The 23,868-nt window shown below is 40.2% G+C and overlaps 1 protein-coding gene across 1 annotated transcript; it reads right to left on the reverse strand.

The window, feature by feature from the left end:
• Nucleotides 1-13,040: 13,040 nt before the first annotated feature.
• LOC121840788 (transcription factor LBX1-like) lies at nt 13,041-15,735 on the reverse strand. Its single transcript, XM_042306006.1, has 2 exons — nt 15,012-15,735; nt 13,041-14,524 (listed from the first exon to the last, which is right to left on the reverse strand). Exons 1-2 carry the CDS (start codon nt 15,337-15,339, stop codon nt 14,025-14,027), a joined length of 828 nt encoding a protein of 275 aa, XP_042161940.1. The 5' UTR covers nt 15,340-15,735; the 3' UTR covers nt 13,041-14,024.
• Between the last annotated feature and the right edge of the window lie 8,133 nt (nt 15,736-23,868).

Below are 23,868 nucleotides of genomic sequence, written 5' to 3' on the forward strand. Positions count from 1 at the left end.
AGTACTTCGTTTGAGAGCGTTAGGTCTGCGTACTGATACGCATATCACTGAGAACGGCGCAATAAGGCAATCGTGTGTAACTGCAGCATGAACGCAGTTGCACCCTTCTCAAATTAGGGCTCTTGGGGAATTTAAACCTTGAGCGATGCCTGACAGCCAGCACTGTTTTACAGTCTGCGTGCCGCCCCCAAAACCAGAGGAAATCGCAGCAGGGCAAGCTAGTCTTAGCCATCCTCTACATCTACATCACCTGGTGTCAAGGGAGGCCAAGAAGATCTTTAGGGGCCTCAGCCACCCAGACTCTGCATGTTAACTCATGTCCCCATAAAAATACATGTTGGAAGACTTGACGAGGTGACTGGCTTCTACCCCTGCAGTAGTTCTACGGCATGTAGGGATTCCTGTTAAAAAAGTGAACCTATTCAGCAGCTCTGCAACTGGTAAACAATACACTCAAACAGTTCCTCACATGCAGCTCATCTAATGTCTTAAACCTGATCTCTTGTCCATGTAATATGTGGGCATTAGATAAGAACGTTAAGAACGTTTATTATAGTACAGAGTGCTGTAAGGAGAAATGACCCAAAATCCCCTATTGCACGTAATTTCTATGAGGCCGGTGTTGTGCCGAAAATCCCCCCCCTTCTAATTTTCTTCATTTTGTGGCTAGAGTCAAATACTCTCTGTGACACACAGTCAAATACTTTCTATAGAAGGCAACCGAAATGAATAACTTATGTATGTGGGTTATATTAAACATAGAGGAGGGAGTAAAATGTTGGCAAGCAATAAATATTTCAGAACAATTATGGCTGAATTATTATCTTTACACTTTCAAAAATACGAGTCGAATAAGACATGGGAGAGTTTAAGAATTTTGGCAAAGAGATTTATTCCTAGACTAATACAAAATCAGTAGCGTATTCAGGTACGGGCGGCATCTTGCCGGGGGCGCTGAAGGGGGGTTCGTCCAGGGCGCCATACAAGCTAGAACCGCCACATACACTTGAATCAAATAGCCAAACCGAAAACTGCTTTCTGAAAACAAATGCTTTCTGCTACTAAGATCAGTGAAATGTAGGCTAAACTGACAATGGAGTGAAGAGCATAAATCTCAACTAGCAAGCAAGTTGCAGCAATGAAGAACGCAAAGGGGGGAGAGAATTCTGTCAGGGGGGAGATTTTCGGCACACAACACCTGTCACCCGGTCTCTTCCATGTCCTTCTGTGCTACACAGCAGATAAAACGTTCACGTAGGGGTGGTAATCTGGAACTTAGTCTTCTCCAGACAGAATGCAGGTGGATAATATATTTAAAAACTCTCCACCCATCAGGCATGAATTAAAAATGGTTATTGAAGTGTTTTCTGCAAAAGGTATATTGCCTGTTTTTGGTGTTCTGTTTCCTCATCTAGTGGTATTTCTAGCTCCCTACCCTTACAATCCTGTGTTATTTATTCTGAGGAAATTTTCAGATGATATATGTAAAAGCAATCATTTATGAATCCTAGAGGAAAACCTGGTTCAGTCTACTTTCCAACAGACACTGGGAGATGAATGTACCTTTCAGCAGGACACTAACCTAAAACACAAGGCCAAGTTGACACTGGAGTTGCTTACCAAGATGATGATGAATGTTCCTGAGTGGCCTAGTTACAGTTTTGACTTAAATCGGCTTGAAAATATATGGCTAGACTTGAAAATGTCTGTCTAGCAATGATCAACAACCAACTTGACAGAGCTTGATACATTTATTAAAGAATAATGGGCAAATATTGTACAATCCAGATGTGCAAAGCTCTTAGAGTTACCCAGAAAGATTTACAGCTGTAATCGCTGCCAACAGTGATTCTAACATGTTTTGACTCAGGGATTTGAATACTTATCTAATCAAGATAAGATGTTTTATTTTCCATAAAAAATACAAATAAATATTCCACATTGACAGAGTATTTTGTGTAAATTGTTGACATAAAATGACAATTACATCCATTTTAATCCCACTTTGTAACACAACAAAAGGTGAAAAAAGTCAAGGGGTGTGAATACTTTCTGAAGGCACTGCATGTGAGAATGTTGTTTATTGTGCCTTTTGGCAAACTCCAAGCGGGCTGTCATGTGCCTTTTACTGAGGGATGGCTTCTGTCTGGCAACCCTACCATAAAGGCCTAATTGGTGGAGTGCTGCAGAGATGGTTGTCCTTCTGGAAGGTTCTCCCATCTCCACAGAGGAACTCTGGAGCTCTGTCAGAGTGACCATTGGGTTCCTGACCAAGGCCCTTCTCCCCCAATTGCTCAGTTTGGCTGGGCAGCCAGCTCTTGGAAGAGTCTTTGTGGTTCCAAACTTCTTCCGTTTAAGAATGATGAGGCCACCGTGTTCTTGGGGACCTTCAATGCTGCAGACATTTTTTGGTACCCTTCCCCAGATCTGTGCCTCGACACAATCGTGTCTCAGAGCTCTACAGACAATTTCTTCAACCTCATGGATTGGTTTTTGCTCTGACATGCACTGTCAACTGTGGGACCTGATATAGACAGGTGTGTGCCTTTCCAAATCATGTCCAATCAATTGATTTTAACACAGGTGGACTCCAGTCAAGTTGTAGAAACATCTCAAGGATGATCAATGGAAACAGGATGCACCTGAGCTCAAATTGGAGTCTCATAGCAAGGGGTCTGAAGATAAGTGAGGTATTTATAATTTATTTTAAATTTGCAAACATTTCTAAAAATGTGTTTTCACTTTGTTATTATGGGGTATTGTGTGTAGATTGATCAGAGGGGAAATTAATTTAATCAATTTTAGTATAAGGTGGTAACGTAACAAAATGTGGGAAAAGGGAATGGGTCTGAATACTTTCCGAATGCACTGTTTGTGTACATTGCCGAGGTGAGGAAAAGCAAGGGGAATGCATCTAGGTGCCGCTTTTACGCATGGTTGCAGTAATGCATAAACATTCAATATTGGATGATCAATTTCAAATGAATCAATGAGGTATTCTTTGTATATTGTTTATGGCCAGAGTGTGTGGTCAACAGAATCTAATTTCCATTCTGATTCCAAACACTGCATAATGCCATTCTGTGTAAAGAATACCATCTCAATGCGACCGAGATTGTCACAATGCTGACGCTTCACATGGAACTACAGAACACAAGAGAAGTTCAGAAATGTCAAGAATTCAACAGTTCTTGATTGACAAACAATGAGAGAGACAGCATTATTATGGCGAGCTTTTCTTTCATCCTCCCTGAAGACAGACATTGTTCCATTAAGGACAACGAAGTCGATTCAGGTAGGAACAATTCAATTAATTTACATCTTGAAACTTCAATATTAATTGAATGTTGAATTATTAGTTGAAAGGAAATAAAAAAAATTAAACGTAAGGTTAAGATGACTTGGGGCATTTGTTGTTAGTTACCAAGCAATGTAACCATGCAAAATTAAGTTATAAACTTATGCTATGTCCCAATTATCTCTCCTTTGTACCAAAGTGTGCATTTGTTCACTTCACTGATTTCAAAGGAAATTACTGGTAGAATAAATATAGCTAGACTCCCACTAGCCCATGACTCCACCAATCCAATATTTTAGATTTGTGGGAAGTAGTGAACAAGTGCACAATTCAGGAGAGATTAGATATTATTGGGACACACTTGTACTTTAATTTAGTGAAAAGGAGAATATTATCTGTTATGTTACCCTGTGTTACCATATTGTTTCTTTCAGTGTGGATCTCAATGGTGACCCAAATCAACGCCCTTGACGGTCCAGAGTCAGAGAGTCAGAACGTCCATCAGAGCTTTCCAGAGTTACTTGGCGACCAGTACCACTATGCGAATGCCATTGACAGCTCTCTGCTCTGGACAGTTGGTTACGCCCCCTACATTCCCCCAGCTCTGAAAGGAAGAAGCTTCCCCTCTGTTGAGAGCTTCTTCCTGGATGAGTGGGAGCCACTGACACTCCTCCAGACTCCTCAGGTTCTGTCCACCAGTGTTTCCATCGAGGAAGACAACCTGATCCAGTCTGCTGCAGGCCTAGTGTCTCAGGTTCTGTCCACCAGTGTTTCCATCGAGGAAGACAACCTGATCCAGTCTGCTGCAGGCCTAGTGTCTCAGGTTCTGTCCATCAGCATTTCCATTGTGGAGAATGACCTGATCCAGTTTGCTGCAGGTCTAGTGTCTCAGGAGCTGTCTACCAGTGTTGTCATCGTAGAAAAAGACCTCATCCAGTCTGCTGCAGGCCTAGTGTATCAGGTTCTGTCCATCAGCATTTCCATTATGGAGAATGACCTGATCCAGTTTGCTGCAGGTCTAGTGTCTCAGGAGCTGTCTACCAGTGTTGCCATTGTAGAGAAAGATCTCATCCAGTCTGCTACAAACCTAATGTCTCAGGATAATGACTCCACCCCGAGAGCCTCCAACCAACCTGAGGTCCTTGTGGCTGATGTCTCAACCAAGAGAAGTAGTCTAACCATCACTATTTCTATGGTTTCAACCAAGAGTTGCCTTGTTGCTTTACATAAAGTTGATGCTAGTGCCACAAGCCTGGAGCAATCTGCTGAGAAAATGTCTACCTCTACCACTGATGTCAACGACATCTCAACTGCTGCTGCCAAGAAGAAGAAGAGGTGTGGATTATTCTCATCTCTCTGGAGAGCTCTCAGGGGGAAGAACAAGAAGCCTGGAAGTAATAACTCATACGCTTATACTCTGTACTCTTATACTTATTAACTTATCAACTGTTTTGATACTGATATCCAGTGTTAATACCTTTTTATTTATTTTGTCTCTGTTTTCTAACTTTCCTTTCTTTAGGCTAAAGTAGCTTCCAAGGAGGACATCTAGGTGAGGACACTCACTGCAGAAGGCACCCACAATGATGCTTCCACCACCACCACCACGCCAACCTATACATTTTTATAGTCAGTAAACTTTTTTGTGTTGCATTTGAATGTGTTTGGAATCTTAATTGAAACCACAAAACATCTCTAATGAGAGTCATTTTCATAGTCATGTTACAGATATGGATTTATCATCAAATGTTATAGAATACAACCACAGATGCAGGGGTTTAGCAGTTTAACATCAGTACTTATCAATTAATCACTGATTGACTTTCAACTCAGAATTGAGAAAACTGAGGCAAAAATGGAAGAAAACGGTCTTTTTTAGAAACATGTAAATCGCTCTGGATTAAAGGGTTTGCTAAATCACTAAAAATGTAAATGTGACAATGTGGAAAGATTGAAAACAACAATTTACATTCTGTTACAATATAACTACAATCACTTGTCAGCACCATTTTTTTAAATTATTACATGCATTCTTGCTCGTAACCTCTAAATGGAGTAACAAGCAAAGTTATGATGATTCACCCTCACTTATACTTAGACTTTTTTTAGCAGTTGGATGTGAGGGCATGCTCATATTAGGAATTCCCGTAGGAGTTCCTACCCTATCCCATGAATAAGCATTATATTTTTATATTTCATAAGTTGTCTACGGCAGGGGGTCTCAAAGTGGAGTCTGCAGGGGGTCCATGGTCAGGCCAAATATAAATAATCATTCATTTTTAAGTCAATATTAGCAACATAGCTAAACAGATTCAACCAATTTTGGCCAAGGGATCTGTGAAATTAGTTTCGAGGGTGCAATCCAATACAATGCCCTATTATTCATATACAAATGACTTTATTAACCCTGGGCAACATGGGCCTGGGAGGCTCACAGGGATATTGGTATCCACAGTACACCAGCGTTATATATTTTTCTACTAAATACTTATTGTATTTTTATTTTTTATTTTTTTTACATGAAAGCACTGTCATGTAAACTTTAAAACGGCATAATTTTATCTCTGATAACAAGAGGGCCCGAGGTGCTTGAGACTTAGTTCATCCGGCCATGCCCTGCCAAAGTCATAGTAAAACTCCTTGTCTGCTTTAAAAAAAAGTTGTGTTCTGATTACAAGGGGATCCCTGATGAATTTTCTATCAGAAAAGGGGTCCCCAGTCCCATAAAGTTTGAGTACCCCTGGTCTAGGACCTTGAGAGCCTCCAACCAACCTGATTTCCATGTGGGTGATGCTTCAACCAATAGAAAAATAATTAACATTACTATTGATGCTACCAGCCTGGGACAGTCTGCAGATTTGTCTACCTCTACCACTGATGACATCATAATGACTTCACCTGACACCAAAGCAGGAGAAAAATAGAACCGGATTCTTCACAGCTCTCCAGAGAGTTTTTAGAAGAAAGAACAAGAAAAATGTCAGGAATACTCATACTTTGTAATACTGTTAATCAATAAACTAGGTTGTTACTAATATCCCGGGCTAATGGCTATTTTCAGAGCTTTTTCTCTATTTTCTACCTTTCCTTTTTCAGTCTAAAGTGGCTTCCATGACAGTGGGAAACATCCAGAAGGATGAGAACACCACCTCTCGAGATGCTCACGGCTGCTGTTTCTCTTCTTCCCCCCCCCTTCCCTCCTTTCACTCTAACCCCCCCGCCACTACCTGTTTCATCTTTAGTAAATGGCTTTTTTTGCTATTTCATTTTGAATGTGTTCTATTTATCATTGAAATCACAGTCAATTTCAAAAGAGAGTCATACCGCGACTCTCTTCATTTATGAATCTCTAAATCCAGAACCAAACCAGGAACACAGGGGTTGCTTGACCTTTTTAGTCATAGACCTACGTTGATATCACAGTTACATTCTAGCCTACAGTGATAACAATATTGTCAAGGGGAAAGTGAACAGTATAGACATACAGGTAACTGCCAAAATAAGGGAAACACCAACATAAAGTGTCTAAATAGGGTGTTGGGTCACCACAAGCCAGAACAGCTTCAATGCACCTTGGCATAGATTCTACAAGTGTCTGGAACTCTGTTGGAGGGACGCAACATGATTTTTCCACAAGAAATTCCATAATTTTATATTTTGCTGATTGTGGTGGAAAACACTGTCTCGGGCGCAGCTCCAGAATCTCCCATAAGTGTTCAATTGGATTGAGATCTGACGGATTTACGTTTACTATGTTAGGTCTATTCTACAAGACCAGGCTGGATCTGGTGACTGAGACGGCCATGGCATATGGTTTACATCGTTTTAATGCTCATCAAACCATTCAGTGACCACTCGTGCCCTGTGAATGGGGGGCATTGTCATCCTATGGGGGGGCATAGCCATGGTAGCCAAAATAATGGCCTAATCAGCATTTTTATACCAGCCAGGTCGTTCAAGGTTAACGTTGAAAATTGGACGTCTATCCATATCCTGAGGACGGGAAATGCCTTCATATCCGGCTACTAGGGGCAACAGTGAGTGCTAGTACCATCAAATAGGTGGTGGAGCCCATGACTCAGGATCAGAAGGTTGTCTGTTTGATCACACTCATGGAAACTGTTAGTTTTATTTAGGGTTTTAACGCTAAACCAAACCTTAACCATTTGTAAAGAGTGCCTCAACTTTACTTAACTTCAAAATTGTACATTTGGAGAAGTAATTCTGCAGTGAGAGCTCGTTGTTTTACATATGCATGACCCTAAGCATAATAGGATGTTAAATGCTTAATTAACTCAGGAACCACACCTGTGAGGAAGCCCCTGCTTTCAATATACTTTGTATCCTTAATTTACTCAAGTATTTCCATTATTTCGGCAGTTACCTGTGCATATTGAATTGTATGGCTACCAAATATGTACAGTGGCTGGCGAAAATATTCACCCCCTTGGCATTTTTCCTATTTTGTTTCCTTTACAACCTGGAATTACATTTTATTTTGGGGGGGGGTTTGTATCATTTGATTTACACAACATGCCTACCATTTTGAAGATGCAAAATATTTTTTCTTCTGCAACAAACAAGAAATATGACAACAAAACAGACCTTGAGCGTGCATAACTATTCATCCCCCCCAAAGTCAATAGTTTGTAGAGCCACCTTTTGCAGCAATTACAGCTGCAAGTCTCTCGGGATATGTCTCTATAAGCTTGGTACATTTAGCCACTGGGATATTTGCCCATTCTTTAAGGCAAAACTGCTCCAGCTCCTTCAAGTTGGATGGGTTCCGCTGGTGTACAGCAATCTTTAAGTCATACCACCGATTCTCAATTGGATTGAGGTCTGAGCTTTGACTAGGCCATTTCAAAAACACTTAAATGGTTTCCCTTAAACCACTCAAGTGTTGCCTTAGCAGTATGCTTAGGGTCATTGTCCCGCTGGAAGGTGAACCTCCATCCCAGTCTCAAATCTCTGGAAGACTGAAACAGTTTTCCCTCAAGAATTTCCCTGTATTTAGCACCATCCATCATTCCTTCAATTCTGACCAGTTTCCAGCCCCTGCCTATGGAAAACATCCCCACAGCATGATGCTGCCACCACCATGCCTCACTGTGGGGCTGGTGTTCTCGGAGTGAAGAGAGGTGTTGGGTTTGCACCAGACATAGCTTTTTCCTCGATGGCTAAAAAGCTCAATTTTAGTCTCCTCTGACCAGACTACCTTCTTCCATATGTTTGGGGAGTCTCCCTCATGCCTTTTGGCGAACACCAAACGTGTTTGCTTATTTTTTTCTATAAGCAATGGCTTTTTTCTGGCCACTCTTCCTTATGGCCCAGCTCTGTGGCGTATATGGCTTATTTTGGTCCTATGGACAGATACTCCAATCTCTGCTCTGGAGCTTTGCAGCTCCTTCAGGGTTATCTTTGGTATTTTTGTTGCTTCTCTGATTAATGCCCTCCTTGCCTGGTCTGTGAGTTTTGGTGGGCGGCCCTCAGGTTTGTTGTGGTGCCATTTATTTGCATTTTTTTTATAATGGATTTAATGGGATGTTCAAAGTTTCAGATATTTTGTTATAACCCAAACCTGATCTGTACTTCTCCACAACTTTGACCCTGACCTGTTTGGCGCACTCCTTGGTCTTCATGGTGCCGCTTAGTGGTGTTGCAGACTCTAGGGCCTTTCAGAACAGGTGTATATATACTGACATCATGTGACAGATTATGTGACACTTAGATTGAACACAGGTGGACTTTATTTAACTAATTATGTGACTTCTGAGGGTATTTGGTTGCAACAGATCTTATTTAGAGGCTTCATAGCAAAGGGGTGAATACATATGCACACACCACTTTTGTTTTATTTTTTAACAAGTATTATTTTTCATTTCACTTCACTAATTTGGACTATTTTGTGTATGTCCATTACATGAAATCCAAATAAAAATATATTTAAATTACAGGTTGTAATGCAACAAAATAGGAAAAACGCCAAGGGTGATGAATAATTTTGCAAGGCACTGTAAGACAACTCTGAGGTGCTTGATAGAATCTGAACACTAGGTGGCAGTGGCACCATACTTACAGGAGTAGAGAAACTTCCAAGTTAAATAGGAGAGCTTTTGGGCGAGCTAGTGAGTATATTTAACCAGAAGATGGCAGCCTTTGAAAATTTGTATATTTTTTTACTAATCTCATTCAACCCATCAGACGTCATACATTACATTTTCACATGAAGCCTATCTCAGAATGAGCAACAGCCTGAAGACACACACATACACACACAGACAGACAGAGAGAGAGAGAATATAGGCCTACTGTTTTTGAAATGTCTTTATTATTTTGGAACTTTTGTGAGTATAATGTATACTGTATACTGTTTATTATCTATTGCACTTGCTTTGGCAATGTAAACATATGTTTACTATGCCAATAAAGCCCCTTAAATTGAAATTAAAATTGAGATAGAAAGAGAGCAAGAGATAGAGAAATTAGGTTTTGTGTAGTGGTAAAGCTCCCGGTTTAAATCGGTGACATTTTGACATCATTAAGATCTGTCTGCTCAGCGGTGTGCCGTCAGAAAACTGGACAGGCAATTTCTGTTTGCTGGAAATAGCTAAGCTAACTCGTTCTGCGTCTTTGGTTTTAATACAGTGCAGGCAACTCAGCGGCAGCAGAGGAGAGAAAATATTTCCAAGGTTGGGGTATATATTTTTTACCAAACCTATATGCTCCCCTCCTAAATCACATGCCTCGTGCGAATGATCAACTACAATTTGATTAATATGCAAATGTGAAGCAAACAGTTCCATTTGAGCCTTCAGCGCGGGCTAATTAATCAACAGTTAAAGGAAATTAATACATACATCAATTCTGTCAGGAACATGCTTAGTTCAATCGCCCGTAAAATTGAAGTTTGAAGTATTAACTGGTTCTCAAGGAACGGTATGATTAAAACTTTGGTATTCATCCCTGTTTAGAGACTTTCACTGACAACTCCATACCTGAGTATTTTATCCGATTTTAACTTTTGGTGCAGCTAACGATTTATGTAGGTTATTCTCATGATTTATGTAGGTTATTCATAGAATATACACATAAAACATGTGTAGATAATGTACATTATATCTTCAGATAAAATTTAAAAGGCTAAAAAGATTGCTTGTACCTGTGGCTATGACAATTTGCTAGTTTTTATATAAATTGGCCTCTAAAAAAATGGAACGGAACATTGGGTTGATATCAGTTTAGATTGAAAACTTCGCTAACGTATTTCTCCTTATTAGGCTACAGTTATCATGAGCTTCAGATACGTTATTCCTGCTTTTCTTGTAATAAATGTTTGCACAATAGGAAAAAAGAAAGAAATAGACAGATAAATGAAGGGACCACAGAAAAGGAGGAAAAATAGATGAAAAGAGAGAGAGTTTGGTGGCCAGCCCCATTGTTTCAGCAGGGACTCATGCATCAAACTTCAATTTTCCGGACGATTGAATTAGTGATTTTTTTCCATCTTGAACTGAAATACACTTAAGACCAACGGATTAATTACCAAGAACTGGTCCCACTGACTGTCGTATTAGTTATCGCCTTGACAACTGCTCATAAAATAAGCAAGTGAAATCCATAAACTTAGCCTGCCTTAACACTCTCCTCTCTCCCTGACCATAAATATGCTTTATTCAGAATAGGCGTGAGTGATATAAGGAGGTGGGGAGAATTCGAGCACGTTGTTTGTTTTTTCATCAAAACCGCAGGGGGTTTATTTGGCGACCACGCGCGCAGTCAAGTCAAGTAGCCCATCAATGCTCGCGCCGTTGTTTGTGTGGGTAGCCTTAGCCTATGTGTGTGTTCGTGTGGTCATATAGCTTACCCATATCCAAATATTATTAGAGAATCCTACAGTAGCCTAACATTGTCATCGGAATAAAATTGTATGTGGTTGTCCAGCAAATTAATTAAGGCTTTGAGAATAGTCTGCTGCGTATTATTCAAATATTGTCAAACCGTCAGTGTAAGCTCAAAGAATCGACCCTCATCCAAATAAATGTAAAAAATGTGTTGGTTGTGTTGATAGTTTCTCCCACATTATTTCAGTCAATAATTTACTTTAGATAAGTAGCTTACGTATTCCCATTGTAATAACAGTGTTATTGAATATTGTAACGATTTATGAATTCTTTTTTTTTTTAATTTGGGAAGCTTCATTTGAAATTCAGATCAAAGTCCAGACACAGGTTAGGTGTTCAATGTTAATAAGGCTAATATAATTATAAAAAGGCTCATTGAAAAATAACAAATATAGAAATCCTTATTATTATTATTATTATTAGCATTAGCCTTTTAGGCCTACTACCCATTTATTTTAGTAAAGATGAGAAGCTATAGGCCAACAAATTGTTTATATCACACGTAATAGGCTATAATAGAGTTGGATGATAAAACTCATGCGAACAGTTTCCAAAAAGTATTGAAAAGAAAAGCCCTCTTTAGTAGCGTCAATCTCCTCCTTAAAAGGACGGAGGGCTAAACAAGGCTCTTCTAGATCAAAAAGAAAGCTTTTCTTTATGACTTTTTCTCACATCACCATGTTTTCAGCTTCATTAAACTCCGCAAAGACAAAGGAAATAAATCGAGAAGAAGAAAAAGACATGAGAAGAAAAGCAACGAAAGACTCCTTTTAACTAGGCTTTGGCATAACTGTCACACTCTAAACTCTTTATGACTCGGGCTACTTAACATGAAAAACACTCACACAAAATGTGCCGCATTTTGTTGTTTAGAAAAACGTTCCTGGACAAAAGTCAAACATATTATTTCAGGGCCTAAAAAGGGAAGAAAGACAAGTAGCTGGACAAAAAAGAGCCATTTTCATTGTAATTCATTGACTTGTTCCAAATGCCAGGCTAAAAAAAGGCAAAGAAAAGAGGCTAGACATTAATGGTCGCAGATGCCCTCGTGAAGAGAAGGGCCTGTGTATGCATTACGGCCTTTGTTCGCGGGGAGTTAAACAGTTTAAAAGGAGGGTTAAGTCAATCCATCAAATTGTCTGAAATTGTGAGGAAAATTCAAAAACCATATGGCCTCCAAACGTTTGAGTCCTTTTTGTGCGGTGGGACACACTTGTCTCAGCATTGCTGCCTGCGGGAGACCGGGCGGGCTCCATTGTGACTTGTCACATCGGGGAAGGCATCTCATTTGTCCCCAGTTTTCATGCTTTACGCTCAAAATTATGGCCTCGTCCCGCAGCCTCGCAGAACAAAAAAACACCCATAAAGGCTCAGGAAAACTGGCCCAAAACGTTGTGTTTTTGTGGCATCCCAGACCCTCTTTTCTCCCTCAGCACCAGATTTGCGATTCTCACATAAATTTCTTCCCGAATGGGGAAACACGTTGCCGGGTCAAGAAGCCAAGACACGCATTTAGCAGTTTGAAAGAGAGTGAGATGGCTGAGCCACAAAATGTTTCGAGTATCCTCACAAATGGGATACAATGGAACAAAAAATATTGAAGTATCATAAGGGATCATGGTTGCTAAATAGGCTACTCTAAACGTCCATAATTATAGGCCTGCATTGAATTAGCCTCATAAAGGATTTCAGTCCCCCCTTGATTCTACATATAGTCACCATTTTTACTAGGACTAAATATCGAAATTATAATCTATCAGTATAATAATGACACAAACAGCGCGTTGAGAAAAGCCATTTTATTTCCATAGTATATACATTACAGAATGTGCATTGGTTTTCAAATACTGTCCTGATTTTAGAAAGGCACTTATAGGTGTACAAAACATAACAAATCTATTCAACCATAGAGTACTCTATTGTATCCAAACAAATGAATATATTCATACGGTCCAGTAACTGTAGCTCCATGTCGAAATATCACCGCAGTATTTTGTATTTTTATAACCTTTGTTCGATCATTTCTTTATAAAACGCATAACTTGGTTTTTGATCCTTTGAATTTGCCTTTCGTATCATGCAATGCAGCATACGGATTATGGTGGGTGTAAATATGACTAGCTAATTATGTAAACGCTGTGTACAAACGGTCTGAACTCGAGTAGACCTACGTGTATGATAAGGTATGTCTCAAAAAATAAACAAGCGATATAATTTAAAAGGAACAATAAATAGATATGATCAACAAAACAAAACATGCATTTCAACATGCAAAACCTATCGAAAATATTTCATAAAACTGACATACTTTAAGATATGACACGCTGTTACATTAATATGAACAAGGATCAGTGTGTGTGTGTGTGTGTGTGTGTGTGTGTGTGTGTGTGTGTGTGTGTGTGTGTGTGTGTGTGTGTGTGTGTGTGTGTGTGTGTGTGTGTGTGTGTGAGAGAGAGAGAGAGAGAGAGAGAGAGAGAGAAATAACTCAAAGAGTTGTGTGTGTCTGATAGACAATTACATGTTTAAAAAATAATAGTATTATCTTTAGTTCTGATTATGAAACCCATATTGCTTTCATTGACATTTGAAGACAAGAGGAAACTGTCCGACTGCTGATGAATATTGAATATATTGAATATAGCACTGCGTAGGCTATTTGTTCATGCTTACTGTGAATATCTGTGTGCCGATACAAAAGTCACAACAGACTAGTAAATGTTCTGAGATGATGTACGAATATCAGCAGGGAAAAGTTACAATCGTAGTAAGGATTGTTAATGCTTTTTGTCGTAATTTTTGTATTTCATTATCCCACTGCGCAATCAGTCATCCACATCAATTTCTAGGTCTTCGTCGTCCTCTGAGCATTCTTTACTTGTTGTGTGGTCTGAAAATGGCGACAGGGGGGACATCCGCAGTTTGCGAGCGAGCTCGTACTCTCGTCCGCCGCTCTGCGCGGGAGAATCAGCTCCCGGGTGATGTCCGAGCGTTCCGTTGGCGCATTTCTCGAGGTCAGCGAGCTTGGCGAGTTTCTCCAGAGGTACAATACCGTCACCTATAGTTTTGGCCGACTCCACGTCGGCCTTCATCTCTTCCAGATCTCGCTTTAGTTTGGCTCTCCTGTTCTGGAACCACGTGATGACTTGGGCGTTCGTTAGACCCAATTGTTGGGCGATTTGGTCTCGGTCAGCGGGAGACAAATATTTCTGATACAGGAATCTTTTCTCTAATTCGTAGATTTGGTGGTTGGTGAAGGCAGTCCTGGACTTCCTTCGCTTCTTCGGGGTGTTTCTTTGCCCAAAGAGTGTCATTCCGTCTCTCCCTGCACAAACAGAAATGTTAAGTCAGTGACATGTTGGTGTATTTCTCGTGCTGCTATGGCATTGGCTTTGCAGGGCGTTGAATTGAGCATTTGAACATTTTAAACATATTTTGAGACTGTTGACCCCAAATCAATTATCAGTTTTAAAATAAGTTATATTAGCCTATTTTACATAATATAAACGTAGACGTAATGTTATTCATTCATCATAAAAAGATCAATTGCACAAATTCCAGCTGGTAAATTCATGAATAGCCTATTTTTCACCTTTCCAAATTACGCACAGAAGAGATACAATGTAACATTTTCTGGCAAACAATCTTGTTTAAAACCTAATGTTCAATGCCTATTTGTAGATACAATATTACTTCATTATATTTTCACAGATCAAATAAAAATAATAAGTTCCCTTTAAATTGTACATTGCACTGTTATGAAAGTAATATCGATATAATGATTAGAAGGCCATAAATACCATCATATTTACCTTCAGCTGCTTGTAGCACGCTAACTTCGAGCCCCTTGAAGGTTTTGCTGGCTAGTTCTTCCAGGGCGCAGAGTGGTGAGGTTTGTGTGAGCAGTGCCCTGTTGGCCAGAGCAGAGATGCTGGACGAACGATGCTTCTCAGCCGATGAAATCAGGTGTGCTGTCCCACAAATGGTGTAACTTCGTTTCACGGAGGGTTTGTTGAGAATGTCTTGGATACTGAACGGTGTCAGTGGCTTATTCGAGTTTGCAGGCGGAGGAAGATGGTCCAACGGACTTCGCCTCCTATTCTCGACCGCGTCACATTCGGCGACTTCTTTGGATGTCATTATTAGTGCGTTAGTCGTTACGCAAACTAACTTTAAAATGTTTTTGAATTGCTAACAACGAAAACAACAATCACAGATATCAAATAATATCGAACCCTATCGAAAAAAAAAACTATCACATTACAGTCACCAAATGCACGGCATGGCTGAAAACTTTCTTGCAAAAAGAAACGTAAAAAATACCTACTAATTCCAAACCGGGATATCTTCTTGAAAGTATTATTCCACAAAAATACGTACAGACAATCCGAAGGAGAACTGTGCCTCCCTGAAAATGGCGAGGTCCAAAGAAGTTGCAGCAACAACTGACTAACAAGTTAATATTGATTAGGACGTAATCAATTATGTCCCCACTGGCACTTTCGCCCTCTCCCTTTCACTCTCTGACTATGTTGCAGTCCAGTGCAGGGCTTTTGCGAGTGGGATGCTCCCAATAATTACAAGGCATGGCTTGAAGGAGGAGGAGCCGGTTGGAATTATAACGGGTTGCGCTCTTATCATCTTTGGGTCTAAATTAGTCGTGGGGTGAGATACCAGAATAGGCCTTACGGTAAATGAGCAAGAGAGAGTGTGCAGTCAATGGGGGATTAAATCGCATTGCGTATTTAAGTATAGTATTACAGTAATAAAGTATGTGTGATTTTTTTAGAAGACAGATACTTTGAACGTTTCCAGTCTGAATATTGGATTTGTTTTCAATGATTCTGAAATTGGTAACATTATCCTATGCTGTGGACTAAGAAGTAATTACTAGTTAGTACAGAAAGGGCATTTTCCTTCACCAAAAGCGATGGTTTTGGATGAGACTTTATTTTCTGAAGGCAATATGGATCTAGGCAATATATCAGGACTGATGATACACTCCTTCAGGGCGGGGGAGTGAGGTGAGGAGGAGAGGAGAGAAGAGGAGAGGAGGAGAGGAGAGGGGGAGAGAGGAGCAGCATGCATCCCTCTCAGCCTAGCCAAATCCGGGTCATAACTCACGCGAAAGGGACCTTTTACATCATCAGCTAGATATTTCATCTCGAATCAAATCTCAAATACCTCGAGCTAGCGGTGGCAAGATGCTTTATTTTGCTTCCGTTCTGAAAGACAGCCGACGGGTCCATCTGCATACAAGAACGAATGATACATAATATATTTCGGTGACGTAGCCTACTTCTGCATTTCATTTTTTTAGTATCAACTCTTAGTTTATTTTTCAGTCTGAATATCAAACTATTTCCGTATAATATGTGGGACGTTGTGGAATAATATGACAACTCAACATAAATGCAATACATAAGATTAGAATACATTTAAATTACTATTAATATTATTGTAAGTGTTAGTATTAGGATTCGTATTATAAGTTATATTATTTAAGGCCTATTATAATAGTTATGCATAATATTACAACGTTATTATCAATTTGTGAATTCTGTAACTGTACAATAACAATAGCATTAGCTACCTGCGCAACTGCATAGTAAGCTAGGCTACATATACGTTATAATAAAGTCCACATAGTTCTTCAATATTTCAACCCTGACAGACTGTGGTCTGCAATGTTCCAGATATAACTGATACGTACCGTTATGTTTCTGAAGACTGATACATCACAAAAGAGGAGGCGTCACTAAACACTTTGATGGCTCATTCTGCACGCTCTGATGTAACGCCAGGGGAAATAAAATATCAACATAATGATAATATGTCAGAGAGAGAGAGAGAGAGAGAGAGAGAGAGTTTTGATTCTGGTGCATAAGGGACGTCTCCCACTCCATCAACAGCCATAGTGCATTATTATGTCAAAGACCCAGAGCAAACACAGACGGGTGATAAATATTGTTGTTTTGAAAAACGTTGGGTTGAAGTCTATTTATTATACTGTATTCCGGGTTTGATATCACCAATATTTTACCTCACGCCTCAAATATGCTACAAATGTAATTTGCAGCTGAATGTAAAATCATTCATGTGGCCCTAAGCAAAGGATTAAAAAGGCATTGAAACGAAAAAGTTTAAAATAAATAATAATAATAAGGTATTATGGAAGTGAAGAATGATGCCACGCGCAATTCTGAGTTTTAACTATATATTTGGTTCAGAACGAAACATTTGGAACGAAATATTGTCTCTGAACTAAATATATTGTGATTAACGTTTCGACTGCACTGGTTACAAAATGTAGGCTACAAAGCGACTTTCTGTATTGTCGTTCTGTCAACATCAAAAATGGTTTCTGCGTGCATGGGTAAACTGAGTTCCTGGTAACTTAATCACATTTGGAAGTTCTTGCTACCCCACAGCCAAAACTCAACACAGTTTTATTCCCGAATGTATATTTGTTTCTCGGGGGTAATATCTGATTTCAGAGGCGACGATAGATATTTTAAATGCCCCATTTTGTATGAAACACGACCCATTTTTCAGGATTTAGTTGTAAAACACCACATCAAACATGACAGCAAAATAATTGACAAAGATTTTTAAAGTTAAAATACTCAAATCCGTAATTGTGTAGCAATCAATTGGCAGCTAATGTCCTTCCTATATGGGTTTAATTTTTGTAACACCAGAGTAATACGAGTAGGCTACATACACTATAATAGTTGTCTAGAACAAAATTAGGCTAATAGGCAATTAAACATAGTACCAGTAGCTCCAGTAGGTAGTAATCATCAGGAATATTGATGTACACATTCGATGTATTATTATCGAATTTGCACCATCAAAGGTTACATTCCTGACAGACAAAATACTAGCTAAATAGACCACAGATATGTGGACTCCGTTTTTGGTCTGCAAACGAATAATAAATGCATAACACTCACAATTCACACATTTCATACTGCGTTCTCCTCCTTTTTTTGACAACTTTTTGTTACATCCGATCAAGAATAACAAAGCAACAACGCACATTTTTTGTCATAAGTTCATTTAAAAAAGTGTCAACAGCTGGGAACAGCCTTTCATGTAATGCTTCGTTACCAAAATAAGACTTCTGTGTATGCGATTACATGGAAAACACGAATAAAACACAGAGCGCTTTCGTTTATGGTAATTATATGATATGATATTCTCGAAGTAGGGCAAATACTTGTGAAGAGCCAAGCCTTCATAACTCTTGTCATTTAACCGCCTGGCACACTTGATTGTGATGGACATGTCTATTGCATGTTGGAATCCGCCACTATGAGCCAACGCAGATTTGGTTCAAAGGGCTGGACTACTGCTACGATACAGCGCCTACTTTATTAAAGATAGATTTTTATCGTCATACTCTGTCCACCCCCTTGCCAAGGTCGTCAACATGCCTACTTCTCAGCTCTCCCTTAGCAAGGGAACTGTATCTGGCTAGCTATTACCAGACGGCGATGAGAAAGCGACATTCTCTGGCAACGCACCCGATATGTCGTTCAAATGTCAAATGCTTTTAATGCAACCAGTAGTCCTGCGGTCAAGTAAAATCACAAAAATATTTTTGGGAACTGTATAAATAGCCACCCCTCAAGTAGAGGCCCTTCGTTTTCTGAGTAACATATGCATGGTCTCCACGGGCAGTAGGGCTTAGTTTGTAAACAACATAACCTCATAAACTTTATGGAGTGTACAAAATAATCAATCTTTCAACACTATACTGATGCATAATGGACCCCCACAACTGGAGACACACAGCAATCACCATGGATTAGACACTGGTTAGACAGCTGGTCTGAACTATCCACATTGTAGCCACTTTGTGAGGCCCCAAGGATGGCCTATAGCCTAACCCCCAATAGACATGTTATCTCAAATAACATCAGCTCAAGATAGAGGCTCAGATATGTCTCACAGTTAATAAATAAATCATATGTCATTACCAGGGGTAATTTGCACACTGGCATTGGACAATTCTTGAGGAAAGCCTTGAGCCTTCTATACCAAACTCCTAGAAGAGGTGGCTATGCCACACTGTGCTGTGGAATCATAGATTATTCATTTGGGACCATACATGTGATCAAGAGTTGCACTGCATGACAAGTCAACTACATAGGCTGTACATATTTTAGCATATTACCCCAATACATTCAATGGGAACCAAACCTTGAAATGCATAGAACATATCAACATTGAGGTCAACAGTCAATACACCAAAACATCTTGCAATACTCTCACAGTTAATGTGGTAACAGGATAAATAAGCCAAACAGGTGCAGGAACACCCCAGTCTCTGAGTAACCACAGGGATCCTCCCACTACACCAGTATCATTACAGCCCAATCCAACACTAACAGTTGGTTCCCCCAGGTTGTTACTGACCCAGCCAGCTGGCTGGAGCCCAGTCTTGGGTTCAAATACTATTTGAAATCTTTCAAATACTTTAAGCATTTGCTTTAGCCTGCCTGGAGTGCCAGGTGGTCGGGGTTGGCTCTTTTGGGGCTTTATAATTGGTTCTATCGCAGCAGGCAGGCTCAATCAAGCACAGCTAAAGTATTTGAAATCATTTCAAATAGTATTTGAACCCAGGTCTGCTCAACCAACCCAGAGTGATTGGGAGGGGGGGGGGCTATAAACATGGTTGGTACAGCCCAGACACAAGCGTTTCTAATCACGGAATGTACACTTTTCCACCCCAAAAACGATGAAAACCCATGAAACGGCACATATGTTTGGTTGGAGATTTTGGGAAAGGGGCTCACCAGCTCCGCCACCCACACCAACGTGAGGGTGGAGGGGCCTCACGCCGCACACGGAACAAGATGTTTCATCTAGTCTGCTCAGGGATTTGAACCAGCGCCCTTTCGGTTACTGGCCCAACGCCCTTAACGGCTAGGCTACCTGCCACAAGCCGCGTCAGCGTCACTGGCTGGGTAGAGAGTGGCATGGTGCTTAACTGCTAGGCTACCTGCCACAACCTGCGTCAGCGTCACTGGCTGGGTAGAGAGTGGCATGGTGCTTAACTGTAGGACCTTTTTATTACTTCTAAAGGAATACTACTGATGGAGGTTGTGACTTTTTAATCACGTCTATCTAAATCAAAGCATATAGTCACTGTTGTTTTCTACGGAGGGAGTGTCAGTGTCAATGGGTGCAAGACATAACCCTACTGCTCTTGACCTGAATCCTTCTGAGTACCTTCTGCAATATTTGCTTCTGTTCAACGGTCAGTCAATGGTCAAGATGTTGAAATGGCAGATTGTGGCTTTAAAGGGCAACTCCGCCACTTTTCAACCTCATTTTCATCACCTCCAGCACACGGTGCATTTCTACGTTTTGACAGGGAAAGAAGAGAAAGTAAAAAAGTGATATGCGATGACATCATCAAAGGTTAAAAGATTTAAACCAGTGATGGTCTAACACTGTGAGATTCATGGTGTCATGCGGAGCAACTAAATACCCTCCAGTAAGCAAGAAACTCATTGCAGGTTTTGAAAATGTTACTTTTAATCCACAGAAAAGCATTTTTTAGGACCTTTCCTCTCTTTTTAACCGCAGATCATAGAAACGCGCACTTTTTCCGCATACAGTATGTAGACACTGGTAATGGTGCTGGAGATGATGAATATGAAAAGTGACGGAATTGCCCTCATAAGAGCATAGGCTAACATTTTTCCATGGATAGAGTGCCACACATTCCATCTGCATTCATACTACCACGGTTTCCTCTATACCAGCTGCATACTTCACTTGAATGAGTTTTCTCCCTCATATACATCTCTCAGTTCAGTAATGCAGTAAACTATAGCGTTGAAGGGCTTGGGAGAGTTAACCGGCTGCGTCCTGTATAGTTTATATTGTTTATATTCATATTCATTGGGTTTTGATAATGTAAACTGTCAGAGGAGACCCGGGGAGAAATGATGACGGCAATCCTTAGTTTTCCTTTGATTTTCATTAGATTCATTTTATTTGATGTAATGGAACTACAATTACAGGAGAGTATGGACAGATATGGATGAAGGGGAGACGGTGGTGGAACCATCCTCTCACAATAAACAACACTGTAAACTTTGGATTCAAATGAGAGTTTTACTGAGATAGAGTGTACAGTTCTTCACATAAGTCAATAAAGGACTGGATGGGTTGAGAGCCATGTGTTCAACGAATTTCAATCCCATACAGTGCATTCATATTTGTACAGTGCCTAGTGAAAGTCAACTCACCTCTTGCACAGTTGTCACATTTGTTCTGCCTTAAAAGTACATCTTAAAAGGGATTGGAGTCGATGTTTGTCCCACAGATCTACACATCCTGATCCACATTTTCAAAAGGGAAAGAAAAACATTTTCTAAATTAATAAAACATAAATAATAAATTATATTGATTGTGTATGTCTTCAACCCCCAGAGTTAATATTTGGTGGAAACACCTTGGCAGCAATTACAGCTGTAAATCCTGTTGAATTAGATTCTGCACAACTCTCAGGGCAACAGACAGTGGATTCAGAAAGTATTCAGACCCCTTGACTTTTTCCACATTTTGTTACGATACAGCCTTATTTTAAAATGGACTCAGTTGATTTTTTTCCCTCATCAATCTACAAACGATACCCAATATTGACAGAGCAAAAACCTTTTTTTGTGTGTGTGCAAATGTATATAAAAAAAAACAGAAATATCACATTCACATGAGTATTCAGACCCTTTACTCAGTACTTTGTTGAAGCACCTTTGGCAGTGATTACAACCTCAAGTCTTCATCTACAAGCTTGGCATACCTGTATTTGGTGAGTTTCTCCCATTCTCTCAAGTTCTGTCAGGTTGGATGGGGAGCGTTGCCACACAGCTATTTTCAGAGATGTTCAATCAGGTTCAAGTACGGACTCTGGCTGGGCCACTCAAGGATATTCAGGGACGTGTTCCGTAGCCATTCCTGTGTTGTCTTGGCTATGTGCTTAGGGTCATTGTCCTGTTGGAAGGTGAACCTTGACCCAAGTCTGAGGTCCTGCTCGCTCTGGAACAGGTTTTCATCCAGGATTTCTCTGTACTTTGCTCCGTTCATCCTTCCCTCGATCCTGACTAGTCTCCCAGTCCCTGCCGCTGAATAACATCTCCACAGCATGATGCTGCCACTACCGTGTTTCACCGTAGGGATGGTGCCAGGTTTCCTCCAGACGTGATGCTTGGCATTCATGTCAAAGAGTTCAAGCTTGGTTTCATCAGCCCAGAGAATCTTGTTTCTCATGTTCTGAGAGTCTTTAGGTGCCTTTTGGCAAACTCCAAGTGGGCTGTCATGTGCCTTTTACTGAGGAGTGGCTTTCGTCTGGCCACTCTACCATAAAGGCCTGATTGGTGGAATGATGCAGAGATCGTTGTCCTTCTGGAAGGTTCTCCCATCTCCACAGAGGAACTCTAGAACTTTGTCAGAGTGTCCATCAGTTTCTTGGTGAACTCCCTGACCAAGGCCCTTCTCCCCCGATTGCTCAGCTCTAGGAAGAGTCTTGGTGGTTCTAAACTTTTTCCATTTAAGAATGATGGAGGCCACTGTGTTCTTGTGCACCTTCAATGCTGCAGAAATGTTCTGGTACCCTTCCCCAGATCTGTGCTTTGACACAATCCTGTCTCGGAGCTCTACAGACAATTTCTTCGATCTCATGTTTTGGTTTTTGCTCTGACATGCATTGTCAACTGTGGGACATTAAATAGACAGGTGTGTGCCTTTCCAAATCATGTCCAATCTATTGAATCAAGTTGTAGAAACATCTCAAGGATGATCAATGGGAACAGATAAAATTGAGGTAAAATTGTGTAGATTGAGGTACATTTTTAAAATTTTTAATCCATTTTAGAATAAGGCTGTAACGTAACCAAATGTGGAAAAAGTCAAGGGGTCTGAGTGGTCCAGTCGCAGTCCTGACAATAAAACTGCTTGAAAATCAGAGATAAGGTTTGAATATTGTTGTCCATCAATGATTCCAAACCAAATTTACTGAGCAAAAAATTGATATATGTTGCCCTAAGAGTTATGCAGAGTTCATAGAATCATATTCAAAATGAATTACAACTGTAATTGCTGCCAAAGGTGTTTCCACCGAGTATTAACTCTGGGTTGTAAAGACATACGCAATCAGTACACCTTCTTTTATGTGTTTAATTCATTTAGAAAATGTTCCACAAAATGTGGAAAAAGTCAAGGGGTCTGAATACTATCCGAATGCACTGCATATCCATTGAATCATAGATGGACAGCAATATATTCAAACATCCTCTGAGTTTCAAGCAAAGGACTGCGACTGGATCCCTTAATTATCTCTTGGGAAGTCATTCTGGTGTGTCCTTGGCATTAAAATGTGCGTAATTATCCCGCTGAAACATACAACTCTATCCCAGGGTCAGGTATTCAGGAGACTGAGGCAGTTCTTCCTCTATAGCTTTTTACCTGAGTTTGCTAGGATCAAAATAAATCTGAAAAAAGCAAACGCCCAGGTAAAAGGTTAGAGGAAAACATGCCTCATTCTTCTGAATACATAACCCCGAGATAGAGTTTTATTTTTCAGCGGGACAAGTGCACCAAATTGAATGTCAAAGATACCAGAATGGTGTTCCAAGAGGTGTTGGGTGTTCC

The sequence above is a fragment of the Oncorhynchus tshawytscha genome, linkage group LG02 (assembly GCF_018296145.1).
Source record: "Oncorhynchus tshawytscha isolate Ot180627B linkage group LG02, Otsh_v2.0, whole genome shotgun sequence".
NCBI classification, from domain to species: Eukaryota; Metazoa; Chordata; class Actinopteri; order Salmoniformes; family Salmonidae; genus Oncorhynchus; species Oncorhynchus tshawytscha.

Excerpts from the sequence above, each read along its gene's own strand:
- LOC121840788 (XM_042306006.1), bottom strand. The coding sequence starts at position 15,339 with ATGACATCCAAAGAAGTCGCCGAATGTGACGCGGTCGAGAATAGGAGG. Across the intron at positions 14,525-15,011 it reads CGTGCTACAAGCAGCTGAAG|GGAGAGACGGAATGACACTC; the intron begins GTAAATATGATG and ends CTGTTTGTGCAG.